Below are 16,764 nucleotides of genomic sequence, written 5' to 3' on the forward strand. Positions count from 1 at the left end.
AACTGTTAACTGACGGTGACAGACGATAGTCGATAGACTGCAGATCACTGAGTTGACTGTTGACAGTTGACATCTGTGGTTGACAACCGACAATATTTCGACCTATTTCGACAAGCTTTCGACTTAAAATAATTCATACCTCAAACTAGTCCTTTTACTAAGAGCTAGCGCGCACGAGCAACTTTGTCCCCGCAACTATTTTGTCTCTCCACCCATGGTCTAGTATGAAAGTGCGCGCACATCTAATATATAAAAATCAATGCCACTTTTCGTTGTAATTCCATAACTCGAGAACGGCTGAACCGATTTCGATAATTCTTTTTTTATTATATTCCTTGAAGTACGAGGATGGTTCTTATGTAGAGAAAACGTTAATATGTACCACGGGCGAAGCCGGGGCGGACCGCTAGTATATTATATACATTATACTCTTTGTGCGCGCACGTAGCGACGCAACTCCCCATACAATAATTGATGGGAGAGACAAACTATTTGAGGAGACAAAGTTGCTCGTGCGTGCTAGCTCTAAGACATTATCTATTATCTATATCTTCTCAGTAAGTAAACATTGACTTTGATTTAAAGATCTCGTTACGCCATATTTCTCTTTGAAAAAAATAAAAACGACGTGTGGCACTCGGGGACTGCCGCGATAGAGCTATTGCATGCTATTCCTTCAAGCCACACCTCCGCTCGTCAAAGTGGGGAGCGTGAGGTTTTTTCGTTACAGAATTTCTCGATTCGGTCCCCGCGCTCAAAGAGTATCCCGCGCTCAAGGCCCGCGATAGAAGCTATGCAATAGCATAATAGATTGACAGAGATTGACTTTATCTTGCTCTGTGGACTTTTCTAATTTGGTCAGCCGTCAAATTTTCAATGTCAAAGTTCAAACGTCAGTTTATCATTTACCTATGTATTGGAAAGACATCAAATGCAAATCAGATTTGCAAACACAGTTTGCAAATTAAAAGTATTTATTGTGATTTGTGTATTGATTATTTAAACTATCTATAATAAATTAAGAATATATCGAAATCCTTAAGTCAATATCCAGATATGGCATCTTCTCCGAAATCACCTGAGCAAAACGAAAAAACTAAACAATATGACCGGCAACTTCGTCTTTGGGGTGATCATGGGCAAGCAGCACTGGAAAATGGACATATTTGTCTTATAAATGCAAATGCTTTAGGCACTGAGGTGTTGAAATCTATAGTTCTACCTGGCGTGGGTGCCATTACAATTGTGGATGATAATATTGTGAGTGACGAGGATATTGGCAGTAACTTTTTTCTAGAAGTCACAAGTAAGGGATTAAATAGGGGATCTGAAACTTTACGTTTGCTTTTGGAATTAAATGACGCTGTGCAAGGTCACTCTGTACAAGAACCACCAGATCAAATCTTAAAAGAAAATCCAGATTTTTTCAAAGCTTTTAGTGTAGTAATTGCATCATCACTCAGTGAGAAAACTATTAAAGATTTGTCACAGCACTTATGGGAGATTAACATTCCTTTTATTTTATGTAGATCTGTTGGATTTTTGGGATCTTTTAGGATACAAATCAAGGAGCATGCTGTTATAGAGACACATCCAGATAATGAACAAATGGACTTACGTTTAGATGTCCCATTCCCAAACTTATTAGAATATCTTAATAGTATTGATATTGATAGTCTTGATCTGAAAGATCATGGTCATATTCCTTGGATAGTCATTTTATACAAAGCTGTACAGAAATGGCAACTAATCAACAAAGATAGATGGCCAATGAGTAGGAAGGAAAAGAATGAAATTAAGGATATAATTCAGGAATTTATCAGAAAAGATGAGAATGGTGTACCTATTGCTGAAGAAAACTTTGAAGAGGCAATAAGAGCAGTAAATACAGCTTTGGTACCAACATTTTTACCAGTAAAAATTCAAGATTTGATTTACAGCAGTACAGCCATAAACTTAACTAAAGAGAGTTCTTCCTTCTGGATAATGTGCTCAGCTCTAAGAGCATTTGTGGAAGCAGATGGTAAAGGCAAATTGCCTCTGAGAGGTGTGCTACCAGACATGACTGCTTCCACAGAACATTATGTTAAGTTACAGAATATCTATCGTACTCAAGCTTCTGCAGATGCAGAAGTAGTGTATAGGAAAGTGCAGCAAATTGTATCCCAGTTACAATGTGATAGTATCAGTGAAGCTGAAGTAAAACTCTTTTGTAGGCATGCCCATGACTTGCATTTAATAAAGGGATCTAATATTGCCTTGGAGTACCAGTTGGGGAGCCCGGTTGCTTCTTACATTGCAAGACATTTAGAGGAACCTGATGTTATGATGGTGCATTATATTCTATTAAGAGCAGCAGACATGTTTCGGTCAGAACATTGCAGAGCTCCTGGCGAGTGGGAACCTGAGAGTGATATTTCTATACTAAAAAACTGTGTGTCTAAATTGTTAAGTGACATCTCTTGTTCTCCATTCCCAAAAGATGACCATATTCATGAGATGTGTAGATATGGAGGAGCCGAGATTCACAGTGTATCTGCATTTCTTGGTGGTTGTGTGGCGCATGAAGCCATTAAATTAGTTACTAAGCAATATAATCCTGTTAACAACACTTTTATTTATGACGGAGCATCTACTAACACTGCAACATTTACATTTTAAGTATGGTTTGTGATAATAAATAAACTAAAACAAATTTAGTTGAAATTTTATTTTCAGAACTAAAATTAACTATACAAACTTAGGGTTATAAATAAATATACATTGCGATTCTTCAAAGTAGTGTATTTTCATACAGGGTAATTTATAAGATATAATTTATATATAATTGAGATAAAACATCAAAGAAATACAGACACTTTCATTAACAATTTTATAAACATAAAAATACAAAAAGAAAACAAACCACATGACTAATAAAATAAAAAATTGTATTAAAATATTTTTGGCTAAAATCCAGATGGCAGATGCAGTAGGTATGAATATAAATAACAGTGTATTGTTAACATATATTGACCTGAAACAGCAGTGTTCATACAACACAACATTTAAGAAATCCAATAGGATGACTATGATTTTCATCTGAGCCAAAGTTTCAATCGCAACGCATCTACTCCGTTAAGATAATATCGAAATAAGCGCTTGTCTCTCACAAAACCCAAATTCTCATATAGTTTAAGAGCAGGCTTGTTAGTGATTTCTGTTTCTAACACAACTTCATCAGCATTGTCATTAATCATAACCTGAAATGAAGAAATAAAATTATATTTATAGGTTATAAAGTCCCCATTCTTATATGAATTACCATGTAATTTAGGTTTTACACAATGCAAAAAGATAACTTTGTAACTATAAATAAATTACCTGTATTGCTTTTTGGACAAGTCTCGATCCAATCCCCCGTTTCCTATATCTCTTATCAACTGCCAACATAGCAATGTAGCCTCTCTTCACAACATTGCGATGCATGTCTAACTTACATACAATGGCACCTATGCATTTTCCTTCATGAATTGCCAAAAAGCACAACTTAGGCCAATTATGTATAAAATATCTATAAGTGTAGATAGAATATGGTTCAGACAAGTCCTTTTGTATAAGTCTCATAATTTCTGGCATTTGCAATTCTGATTCATATGATATTATAGCAATGTCACCACGACTCTCTTGCTCTTGTTGGTGACAGCTCTCTTTATGCTTCATTGTTTCCTCCACAGAACATCTACTGTCCTCATGTTCAGAGGAACCATTTTCATTATTTGCTTTTTGAGATAAATCACTACAATGTACACTATTTACACAAGTTTCTTTACATGGAGCTGCTTCTTGTGCTAGAGGTTCTAAGTTAGATTTCAGAATATCATATTTTGAATGTTCGCTAGTACCATTCGTTAGGTTATTGTGATGATTTATATTCAGCGCATTTGTTAACACTTCGCTTAATTTCTCTTCACTTACTTTTATACTTTCTTCATCGGGAACTACAGGAGGATCTTTGGACTTTTTATTTTTGTTTTTCACATTCGAACACTTTTGATTGCTCCTTATATTCTGTACATTTTCCTCTGCGAGCTGACTCATCTTGCAGTTTATCTATCTATATATTATTTACACATTCAAAGATGTTAAGCTCATATGATTTACACAAAAGCCTTTCCTATACAAATATTTTCTTGTCAAAATCGTAGAAGAGTATCACCGACATCTTGGTGTTCAGTATTAATCACTTTCCAAATGGAACGTGACAGTGGCTATTTTTGTTTTCAGAATAAACTTGCGTTAATTATTAAACAGTAAATAAAAACGGGATGAAAATATTCCGTGGCTTTACGTAAAAATTTACGATTAGTCCAAGTTTGAGCCTTCCACAATCACATTGCAAAAAAGGGATGTGTAGCCATACCTATAATATTACTTTAAACCACAGAACATATATTACCCTCGGCTTTAAACCATAGACTATAGTTTATTTGGTTTGCTAGTAATGAAAATATTAAAAAAATCGTCGAAGAAAATTTATTGAAATTGGTATCACGATACATAGATTTCTAAGAATTAATAATTAATGCAAATTAACTTATACAAACAAATGTAATTTTAAACCGCAACATTTTTCAGGTATTTAACGTAATTCAGGTTTTAAAGTACATAGTTGTAACAAAAAATTGTGCTTATTCATCGTAACAAATTTCTTACTGTTTTTTTAAAAAAGACCAAAACGAATTAAGCTTTGAATTAAAAATATTAAAAAAGCTTAACTCGAATTACATTGTATTATAATTTATTAAAAATATATATTTCTTTGCATTTTTATAACACCTTTCTATTTACAATGATGTACGCTTAGCTAGTACGGTCTATCATTTAAACGGTAAATGGAAAAAAAATACTATGTACATACAGTATGTAAATTATGTAAATAAAATATATATATTTTTACATAATGATTATTTTCTACTTTGCGATGAGTTTAGATCACTTAGATTTACTCGTATCATAAATTCTCGATTGTCGATTCGAGACTCGAAATCGATTGTTAAATCGACTATCAGGTTTAGTATCCGGTTGACAGCCGGTGAGGCGGCCGCGGCGGCGTGATGTTTTCCTAGCGATTTACGATACGCGCGCCGCCTCTGCGCGATAATCTGTAAATTTGTAAATATTTTTTTTACATATAGGTATCACAAATGTGAACAATGTTAAAAAATAACTGTGTGTGACTGTTATAATTTATATCAAAATCCTGTCATAACAGTACGTTATCGTGCGGCTCATAACATTATCTTATATACAATTTATAATTAAACTAAATTGGCCGTAGATAACCAAAAAGGATCCAACCCACAAAATGTTACTTTTGAGTTATTGAAGTTTGAAGTTTAACCTGTGTTTGTTCATATAAAGACTTGCTTGTGTTAATTGCTTCTTAAGGAAAAGTGTGTGTGTCAATGTATATTTTATTCTTACAAACAAATTTTATTGAATTTAGTTTTATTTATTGAAATATTCAGCTAAATGTGTGTTAGGATCCTTTTTGATAAAACCTATTTTCAATTATGATAAGTGAATTTTCATTTCGCAAAAACGATTCAAAGTAGCTAATTGCTACTAAGATCCTTATTTTTTTTTATTTCGTAAATAAAACAACTAACTTTCAATTTTTTTTTTCATTATTTATATAAAACATATTAATTCTATCCGATTTACTATTCTTCTTCGTGTGCAAAGTCCGGTTCATCGCCATATCTACATCGTCATGAAGTCTTGGATTGCCCCCTTGGATTGATTTATAGAAATCCAGGCAGTATTTAGATAAATAGTCAAAGATTGACTCCAAATCGTCTAATTGGGCTTTTCTTTAACATTTGGCCATAGTCATTGAAAATCATTATCAGATACCTCCGAAGATTTACCTTTCGAGCCCGCCCATACATACAACTTTTGCATCGACTAAACTGATCTGTCGAGCTGTATTCTCCTCTTGAATTCAACATGACTAAACTGTTTAGTCGATGGAGGTGCGCATACAATCGATTTCAGTCTTAATAATTTATATCCCCAACAAACCTTACAATCTTCTATAGGCAATTCTTGAATGAAGGTAATAAAGATCACATGAGCGCGTGATCGATAGTTGTGCGAGTAATTTTTTTTTTTTTGTTACTTCGACATGTTCGTCAGCTTCGTAAATTTTTTCAGGTATTTTCGAAGTGCTTCTATTTTAGAAAAATCGGTATAAAAAAGGCAAAGATGTGTGACCCGATCAAGATACTTGGAGTGTGAACTTAATGCATGCCTAACGCCTCAAGCTTTAAATACATAATATTCAGTCTATCCAAATGTTCTGAATCGTTTTTGTTATTAAACCAGTATACATTTCTACAAAATTCAGTTTAACAAAAGAGATCCATGCTTTCTGAATCTTTTTAGTGATTTATCTATTGCATCATAATATCATAAAAATTAAATATCTAAAAGGATCCACATGCTTTTGGATTTTTTTAAACATTTTAGTTTTGTGTTAGTTTCTTAGACTGAGCGTTTTACAATATGATCCAAGAAGAATGGATTGTTTTTACGAAACTAAAATATGGCTTCTCCATACATGTGGGTTGGTACCCAGTGTCAATTTAACGTCAAAATATTCATATTTTACTTGGATTGTTTTTGCTAATCGAAAATATAGACCTAGACGAGCAGTTTGGTATATTTAACTCATTTTCGGTCATGTTGTGGGTTGGATCCTTTTTGCTTATCTACGGCCAATTAAAGAGAAGTGTTGCATAAACATTATAATTTAATTTTATATACTGAAATTAAAGACGTGAAAGAAGCTTTGTTAGTGCGAATAAATTTAAGTATTGCTATGGTTAAGTAGGAGTAATAAATCAGGATTCTTATACATTATTCTGAACAAAAAAAAATTTTTTCAAGTGATCTACATAAAGTTAAATGATTTCAAAATCGGCAATGGCGGATCGGGAACGTCCTGCGAAAACCCCCATCAGGGTGGGCTTTTATGATATAGAAAGAACCATTGGAAAGGGAAATTTTGCCGTCGTTAAGTTAGCCCGACATCGAATAACGAAGACTGAGGTAAGATTTATTTATAAGTTACTTGTGAATGAAATTTTTATGTAGGTATTCCATATTTTATGCTTAGAATACAGTAGGTAAGCTACAGTAGGTAAGTAGCTAAGCTCATTGAACAAATTCAGTAGGTATAGGTACCTATATATACTTAAAACACGTCAAAAACAATTGCTTCTGGATTATTAGGTATCACTTTAAAAAAGCCAAGCATAAGCTTTGATTTTTAGCGGCATTTGTTATGAACAAAAGAGAAATTCGAAAAAACGAGGATACCTATTACTTAAAAAAATGCTGTTTCATTATTGATAATAATAAGGTAACTAAATATTAAAACCATCAGGCTATACCTAGTAACAATGACTCCATTGTCGACGTGTTTAGGTACAAACAAACAGACATTAAATTCATATAAGGTTCTATACAAATCATATTTTACGAAAGGCTAAAATACCAATATCTTAAGTAAACCGTACATACCTACCTATTTCTTTTCTAAAGTCCATTCATGACGGTAGGTAATACCTAGTACCTACTAATAATAAATAACATAATAATTAATAAATACGTATACTCAAGGACACCACTTTAATGTTTCGTGTGTCATCATGACGTATTTTTCATTTTATTCCATCCGAGAATCAAAATGATGATAAAAAGTTCATAATCATGAAAAAACCCTACCGAGAAAAAACCTACTATACCTACATTTTTATTAATTAATAAGACAAGCAATGCACTCTATCCATTTACTGACTTCCAGACCTCCCAAAAATGCAGAGATTGTCTTAACTACCTACCTATATCAATTTTTTACTTCTATAGCTAGGTACGTAAGTATATATAAGGTAAGTAATTGTATAATGTAAACTTAAACTTTTTTTAATTAGACACTGTGCCTACTTTACTAACAAATGGGCAATGCTGTGTAAAAATAAATAAAAACAATCGTCAATCATATAAACCTAGTTTCAACCTACCTAGTCTACCGAAAGTAATTAGTTATATACCTATAAATTTTATATTGTAGATAATTTGGTGGTGTTTCTGTGTGTGTATTGTCGAGTAGGCAAGATACCGAGGTAGTTTAATCGTATTCATTATCACTACCTATAAATGGTAATATACCTAAGTAACGTTCTTAACTATTATTAAAATGTACTTTACATTGAGGATCCATCCATTCCCGTATCGATTTTGTGCAATGTTCATAAGCAACCACGGGCAGGCAGATTTCCGCTCGCGAAAAAGTAAGAACACACATAGTTTATGTTATGGTCCCCTAGGATTTCTGGAATAAAACCTATCCTATATCCTTCCTCAGGTCTGCTAATTTCCTCAAATTTTGTACAACTTGCTGTACCTACCAAATTTCATCCAAATCGTTCAGTGGTTGAGGCGTGAAGAAGGGACAGGGACAGAGAGACAAATGTCATCTTTGTTAGTTAATTTTTGCGTCCTTAAGAAATAATAATGTAGTCTATAAATTTATCTGCATATTCAGTTAAAAGAAAAATATCTCAGTTTTCATTTCTAGGTACTACAAACAACTTATGCCGTAGATATGTAGCATTTAGGACCGAACGGTATACACGATAGTACAGAGAAGAATAAGAACCAGATGTAGTCTTTATAATCATGGATCAATTGAAAGTAAAACGTGTGACTTGCATTCAAATAAATAGATTTTTGTTTTTAATTTATATAGCTGTTTGAATTCGTCACGTGTACCACCACTGTTCCAATTAAGTGCCATCCGTTATGTTGTAAATGGGACAATATCTGGTCATATTTCAACAAAATTGATTAGATTGGAAAACGATTTATTACAGGCGCTGTAGCTGCTAAGTTAAACTGTAACTAACAGTATGTTTTTAAAGATTTGGCAAACGAGAAACAAAAAAACAAGGACCATGTAAGAACTAAGAACACACTTTTAAAATCACCTGCTTTCGTTTATAAATTAATTACAATTAATTCACAAGCACATATTAAATATGTGCAAGCACATAGGTATTAAATTTTAATCTATATATTAAATTTTCGTTTCGATCATTTTAATTTAGGTATTGGTTTTATCGAATAAATCGCTTCCAATTCACGATGTCTGTTTGAATCAGATGAGTTCATATGTCTTAATAGATGATAATTTGAAATGTTTTAATAGCCTGCAGGTACTAGACAACAGTAGTTTAAAGTAGTGCGAGTGTACCCAAGAAGTAGGTCGTTGGCCGAATACCGACGTCGTCTTGAATGACTCACTCCGCTGCGTTTCAAATGGACGACTACACTTTCGTTTCAAACTTTGATTTATGTTTAATTAGAGAGGCGATTCAGATACATCTGCTGGATTCTCGTTTGTTTAGAAAGTCGAGGATCGCGTGATCAATGAATGCAATGCACCGAAATAACAGAGCGTCCTCGGCCTTCGCAAATCCGTCTTTGTAAGTGCGCGATATGTAGGTACTTATGATAGCATGTGGTAGAAACAACGAAACCTTGATCGTATGCAAATATGGTCAAGGATAGTGAATGATTTTTGAGGCGGAAATCAAAGATCATTGGTAAAGGGGCAAGCTGAATCTATCTCTGTGTTTTTTTATATTTTATAATAGGTACAATAGGTATATACACGAAATATGCATATTGTAGACGTCGAAAATTATTAAAATATCATAATATTAATTTATACATGTCTATTTAAGTTTAGTTTATAATATTGAAATTTAATTTTAAATTAGTCACCATCAGTAATCGAGTAATTTGTCACAACTGGTTAATGATAGCACCTGCGAAATATTTCGGGCTACATAATCATCAATCAGCTATCCACCATAGTCCGTTCACAGTTGGCTGAGGTCGCAATCGCTGCCGCGTCCAGAAATACCACGGCATCGACCTTGCGTTTGGATGCACGCACCTCTTTGTTTTTATTATTTGGCTTTTTTTCCGTGTTCACCATTAGCGCCAAGGTGATGGCCGATGTTCAACAAATACTAGTTACTGTAATATAGATACCTAACTAATGTTGAACTTCCCTTCGGCTACTTTGAAAACGTTTAACTCAATGACATGTCATTTGTTGAAAATAACAGTCAACAGTGTAATCGGAAATTTATAATTATTTGCCACTAAAATTACCTTCCGCGTGTCTATTACATATCTATTATCTGTATTTTATTTTTTAGCCTGTATACGTATTAAAAAGAAATATTGCACCAGCAATTTAACTGCTGTTCCATTCCGTCGAAAGTGTATTTTAGACAAAATTTCTCTCGTTTGATAGATGTTTCTTCATCACGATCTCATTAAGTGCTATGTAAATTGCTGTTGCTAAATAGTTAGCATTGATCACACGCTATCAGTGGAACTGAATTATTTTATTAAAAACGTTAAGAAAGTAATCATGTGTGTGTGGCGTGATGCGCTGATATAGGTTTCATGAATAAATTGCCAGGAAACCATTTCGTGCTTATAGCACGCGTTTCGTTTACACTGGAGAGCTTAAAAATGTGCGCTTGACGCAAATGTGTTATCTATTTTGGAGTGCTGCGTCAGAAGTACATCTTATCTGTGCCTGTCTGGGGGTCACCCTCCACGTTTTTCTTAAATTGTGATTAAACTTTACTTGCTTCACCTAATCTTGGAACGTAGAGTTCATAGCACGCAATAAACTGCTATTGGAACAGGCGATCGATTATTTAAATGTTATTTTCTGACTGATTTCTGTTAATTAAAGGTTTGGAGCCTATAGTATATTGACTAATTGCTTTCTAATATATTATATTGTGTATAGGCACTTAATGATGTATGATCGCTGGTAGGTAGCTTTACCTTTTTTACTCTACAGGAATTTCATTGAAAATTTAACAAATGTACGTTCTGCAAACTCTACATATTATATGCTTCTGCTATTGATAACAGGTATATAAATAAAACTCGGGTTCTGAAACGTTTGCTCAGTGTAGTTGTTGTTAAGGTAAAATAAAGAGAAAATAAATAATGGAAAGATAAACTCGATACGGAATTTTATGATGAAAAGTATGTTTATACACACTCCAGTACTACAATATTATTTATCGGTCGATAACAATGCAATGGTCGCTTTTATTCACATCTTTATATGTTTTTTTCTATATTATCTGTGACATAAATAAGAGTACAAAGTTCAGAGAATGAATTCAAAAACAACTCATCATTTACCTTACTGATACTGTTTTACTGATGATATTTTTAGTGCAAAGATCAGATATGAAAATTATTTTGGCGTAAATAATAATTTGAATTAAATTGAAGTTTTATTTTATTATGTACTTCTGTGAATTACATTTTCACGGTAACGTCTTCAACAAATTTTCAACAATTTTCATTGCCCTTCACATAAAAATTACCGAAACTGTCACAAAAATGGAAAAAGTATATTTTGCATTTAATTATTTCATATTTCGAAGTTAAAACGATTTTATAAAAGAAATCTCTTTATAACTTGAAATGGGATGGCAGAAGACAGAATTGTAAATGAATGCGTCTAAACAAATTATTCGAGATAAAATCCAGCTTCATAAAAGGGTAAATGTAAAACCTGTGTACGTTGCACTGACAGTAACTAGCAAATTGAATTCAGGGCGTGTGTAGGTATTTCTGAAAAGTTGTCTACGCCGGGGGGTGGCGGCACTAGAATGGAGGGCACTACGCTTTCCCCCGCGTCCCGTACTACGCCGTTAAGTATGGAGTACCTTCACTGACGCAGATTGCGTTTTTTCTTGAAAAGGATTATTGCGATGAACTTTAATGTAGATGTTCTTTATTCAGTGTGTTAAGGCTGCGGATGATTTTATTTTCGCAATGCTAAAATATGTAGAGTGAATGTAATGTACATGTAAAATTGATATGATTTTTTTTTATTTTTTAATGCTCTTTAATTAATGTAGAATTTAATATAATAGTTAGATGTTTAATACCCTTAATTAATTTTTAATCATCCTAAAAATCAAGCCTGCCATTACCTAAGGAATAACTTATAAAGATACTCTATAAGACGTGTGAAAGGCTCATAAATTACGATGTCACAGATGATCTAGATCAGATTGATCACTAACATGACAGTATCAAATAAAAATGCAACGTATGCTATAATCTCAAGTCAAGTAATGTTGGGGGAGATGGGGTTTCGTCCTCCTCTTTCGCACATTTTCCCTCTTGCTCGCACCGTCCTATTGATCGTCGTCTAGACTTGTTGATCACTGCGAGTTTGACCCAGGGTTGGATGTCCTCCGAACTAAAGTAGTCCTTTGACTCCTAGTGTATCCTTTAGGCTATTCGTTTACTGATATATACTGTATGTGGATACGTATAAAAAGGCCAAACACGCCGAAAACGTACGATTTCTCTTTTTAATTACGAGTAAAGAAGGATATTCTTTTCCAGCATTTAAGTATTAATACCCAAACAACATCAATACTTAGCGCGTCGTTTGAAATACTCGATTAAATTAAGATACCATTGTGATGAAGATTTCATTCCTATTCTGAATGTTAATCAATCACGCTGGGATTTTCCGAAATTTATATAAATGGATCCGTTCCAATCTACACAGAACAAAGTAATTATCGCCTTTGAAAATCATTTAACATGTCGTCATAAAGAGATTTAGTTTCATTCGTTTGATAATCCATCGGTACGTCAATACTATAATACATTGTCTTACGGCTTATCACAATTACAAGATAAGCAATGACGCAAACGTCTATCGCTCCAGTGTGTTTGGTTTTAAGATGTTTAACTGTCACTTATCGTGTATGAATATTTGTTTAGCATTTATCGAACTTGCAAGGATTATTGTAACGTTCGAGGTGTACCAAGGTGGAAACCGGACATGTAACAACTCGAAGCTGCAACCTATTTCAAAAACAAAGGTGTGAATTATACAATTCCATAATTATGAAACTCTTTGATATAAAAGTTTGTCAGAAATGACAATTGAGTCTGAATTCGAACTTTTGCTTTCTCCTTAATTAGTTAACTCAAAGTTTATAAGGTCTCTGAAATATCATTTCGAGGAAATGATTAATCTCAAACTTTGCCAATTACATAAATCGAATGAAGTTTATATAGAGAGCAGAGAATGCAGGCTATGATGCATTTTTTGCACTTTCAAAAGTTTCAAACAAAATATGAAAAAGAAAACAAACCTATCAAAACTCTGAGCATGAAAACAAAGAATGCTAAGAGGTCTTCCCATGCCTCATTCGAACCTATTGCAAATGTGGGTAACCTAAAAAAACCTATTCATCCTTGATGCTATGTTAGTTTATTGACATCTTCCTACGACCCACAGTCGTTCCAAAAACCTGCGTCAAAGATCGAACTGATACAGTATTGCGTAAAAGATCTTACTGATATTGGGAACACGGCTGATTAGGAAACTGATGATAATTATACCATCGCCGATCAATTAATCATATTACCAACATACATACATATATCTTTAAAGGCGACGTCAATAACGTTTTGTGCGTCACAGGTGGATATTTTCTGTTAACTACTATGATTGCTTAGACATGATTTGTCAATTCAGCACGTTGTATTCAAAGGGCAAGGTAAAATGCTATATAATATGGCATAAATATAATGTAATTATTGTAATTAATATGAAGTAATGCAAATCAAATTCTAAATATATGAGCTAGTGAAAATGTACAAGACTTCATCAATTAGGTACTTACATTACCTATAGAATTTTATTAAATTTTGGATTGAATTGTTTTGTGGACATTACTATCAATTACCTTCTATCAACTTAATCGACTGATTAGTTATTTTAGAAATAGCATTACATTGATTAACTACATAATTATAAATTAGTATTTTTCTGATTCTTATACTTATATCTCGCACTTATCTCCGTTGGGTTCATTGTTGTTTGTTATCTTTATTGGTGCTTCTAAGTTTAATTTGCGTCAATCTGATATTTTTATTTTAACGTGATATTATTTATAAAATATCTAAAAAAGAACGACATTACATCTGGATGCGCGCCAAGAGCTTATAAATTTTATAATAAGATATTATTTTGTTTAATATCTGTGTTGTTCAATTATATTCAAAGGTCACATTTAGTATATAGCTGTTACCTCTACCATCCCGCTCTGACGTACTTTACCTATACGGTGTTCCTCCTCTAGGCGGTTCAATAACATTAGGTTATTGACCCACTGACTGGCAGCCAGTGCATTTAAAAAAATAATGTACCTACGTCACGAATTACTCCTCATATACATGAAGAGTATGTAAGCATAAGGTCAAGCCAGTTAAGCTCAGGGGTAATTTCACATAATGGCAAATCGCAATTCACCACCTGCTATCATGTAATGGAGTCTCGAGGATAAACAATCTTAGTGAATTATGATAATGTATGACATGATTTTTTTTTTAATAAAAACGATTAAAATTTACATTTTTCATGTTACGAGTAGATAATAGCTCATACATAAGAACACTTCAGAATATAATTTCCCCTGTGTTTAAAAACGTATTTCTTTTTAATCCTTTTTTTGTATCTAGTAACATACCAATCATTTTGTTGTTTTTGTATAATAAAATAATCGCACTAAAAGTATACATGGCAACTGGCAGTTGTCATATAATAATTATTATGATAATGTTTTCTTGTCTAAATATTTAATTAAGCACAGCAATAGAATGCTTTACATTATAATAATGATTTGTGCGATAAGAATATTTTTTTATCTTGTAGCGTTTTATGTTTAGTTAAATCTCCTCAACACATTACCTACATATTATGCTTATAATACTTTTAAGTATGTTTTTATGCAAAAGTGTTTATACACTTTTGCATAAAAACATACTTAAAAGTGTAATTAAGAAAAATATTCTTTCACTAAATGAGGGTGTTTTATGAGTGTTCACTGCGCATCTAACACACTGCGCGTTCATTTTTATTCCGTCATGGAATACATAATATTGCGATATTGATTATAGGGAACGAGAACGACATAAAGTTCACACATACGTTATATTGTTCACTTTGACTCGGTGTAAGCCATACATTCTGCATAAATGTTTCACACAAGCCAAATATATTCTGCGTTTATAATCTGCAAATCGTGTCTTGTAAAACTTGTTTTTCTTTTATCTGTACCGAACGGTCAGTAAGAGATTTTATATCAAAACATTCATTACAGGTCAGTACACACGTACTGTAACTGTGTGTTTTAAAAATGAATTTACTTTAACGAGGTATTTAATACACATATATGATTAGTCCCAATGACGTAGGATTCGTGCGTAATGATGCTATCGAGACAATGGGGTCAATGTCGGAGCTTCTGACCGACAGTTCTATCAACATTACTACAATTAGGTATTCCAATGTTTTAGTGCAATCTATAATCAAACGAATCGACACACTACCATTTTTTTGTTATTTTCATATCAGTAGAATTTTAAGATGTAAGCTAGTGTAGCCGTAGCCTGTTGGTAGGTATCACTACAGGAAAAACGATGGCTATACATTTTTTGCGCAATATTTTTAGAAACTTCAAGTTCTCAATAATAATAAAGAAGTGTGATAAAATGCCTTACTAATTATGCACATAAATAATTTTATGTTGAAATAAAAATCTGGCATTTGTAAGCGCCCAATTGACTACACCGTGAGCATTGGTTATTTCAAGAATAGACAGACCAGAACATATTGTAGACTACTGTTGTAATAAATACCTGAAATTCTTTGTACATACATCGTACGTGTATACAAACGTGACGCTAATTATATATACAAGAGTATGTATAACGTCTTCAGGTTCTTCATTTAATTTACTGTTTTTCAGCTCTATTAAATCGCTAAAGAAAGTGAAGCCACGTATAAAAAGTAGAAACTAATAATTACGCTGGATTCTTTCTGTGGTTTGGTTTCGCATGCATTTCTCATGTAGAAATTGTGTAAACGTAGTAGCTGAGGTGGCAGGCGAGGAAACTTGAATGGTGTGTTAATCTTTAATTAAAATTCCTGTGACTGTAAAATCTAGTAATCAAAATGTTTTAAACATGGAAAGATTGACCAATATAATTATTATGTACGTTAAGTAAAGAAGGGATACTGTGATAACATTTTTGTATCATAAATACATGGCATTTTTGCTCATAATTCGAATCAAGTTTTCCAGAAATTTACTTGAATAACCAAAAAAAATATTTAAAAATAATATGAACAATAGTTTGCAGCTTTCTTTTTTATTTAACTTTTATTGAGTGTGCGAGAGGTCGGCTTCAATCACGTCAATTGGCTCAATGTGCCGGAGTGACGCTCGGCTGACGTCAGCACGTTTGTATGGAAAAGGCAAATCACCGAATAACTGTATTCTTCCGTTCGAGATAAAAATCAAATTACATAGATCAAATGGTGGATTATTTGTAATCGAATTTTAAATTGCTATCTGCTCAGATTGTAATTAAAAGAGTTTTGTGTATAATACTGATTTTATAATGAGATTACGATAGATATTAGATAGACATAACATTACCATAGATATTCCAAAATATTTTAAGTTAATTAAACTATAGGTAGTTAGGTAAAGTTAGTCTTTAGGTTTATACATGTTTATAAGACTACAAAGACACGTCATTTGTTTTAGAAACAAGCATTATAACGAG

The 16,764-nt window shown here is 32.9% G+C and overlaps 3 protein-coding genes across 3 annotated transcripts in view; 2 read left to right on the plus strand and 1 right to left on the minus strand.

Moving 5' to 3' along the window:
* The first annotated feature begins 754 nt into the window (after positions 1 to 754).
* LOC123697284 (NEDD8-activating enzyme E1 regulatory subunit) lies at positions 755 to 2,699 on the plus strand. The gene has a single exon (XM_045643750.1). It carries the CDS (start codon positions 1,057 to 1,059, stop codon positions 2,659 to 2,661), a length of 1,605 nt encoding a protein of 534 aa, XP_045499706.1. The 5' UTR covers positions 755 to 1,056; the 3' UTR covers positions 2,662 to 2,699.
* On the minus strand, positions 2,696 to 4,415 carry LOC123697285 (N-alpha-acetyltransferase 30-like). Its single transcript, XM_045643751.1, has 2 exons — positions 3,364 to 4,415; positions 2,696 to 3,242 (listed from the first exon to the last, which is right to left on the minus strand). Exons 1-2 carry the CDS (start codon positions 4,078 to 4,080, stop codon positions 3,078 to 3,080), a joined length of 882 nt encoding a protein of 293 aa, XP_045499707.1. The 5' UTR covers positions 4,081 to 4,415; the 3' UTR covers positions 2,696 to 3,077.
* A 2,354-nt stretch (positions 4,416 to 6,769) lies between these two features.
* The window catches only part of LOC123697463 (serine/threonine-protein kinase SIK2), a 38,524-nt gene continuing 28,529 nt past the window's right edge, over positions 6,770 to 16,764 (plus strand). The window contains exon 1 of the mRNA XM_045643986.1: positions 6,770 to 7,095. Within this exon, the coding sequence (XP_045499942.1) occupies positions 6,952 to 7,095 (144 nt within the window). The 5' untranslated portion in view covers positions 6,770 to 6,951. The remainder of the gene's footprint in view (positions 7,096 to 16,764) is intronic.

Source organism: Colias croceus, chromosome 14 (assembly GCF_905220415.1).
Source record: "Colias croceus chromosome 14, ilColCroc2.1".
NCBI lineage: Eukaryota > Metazoa > Arthropoda > Insecta > Lepidoptera > Pieridae > Colias > Colias croceus.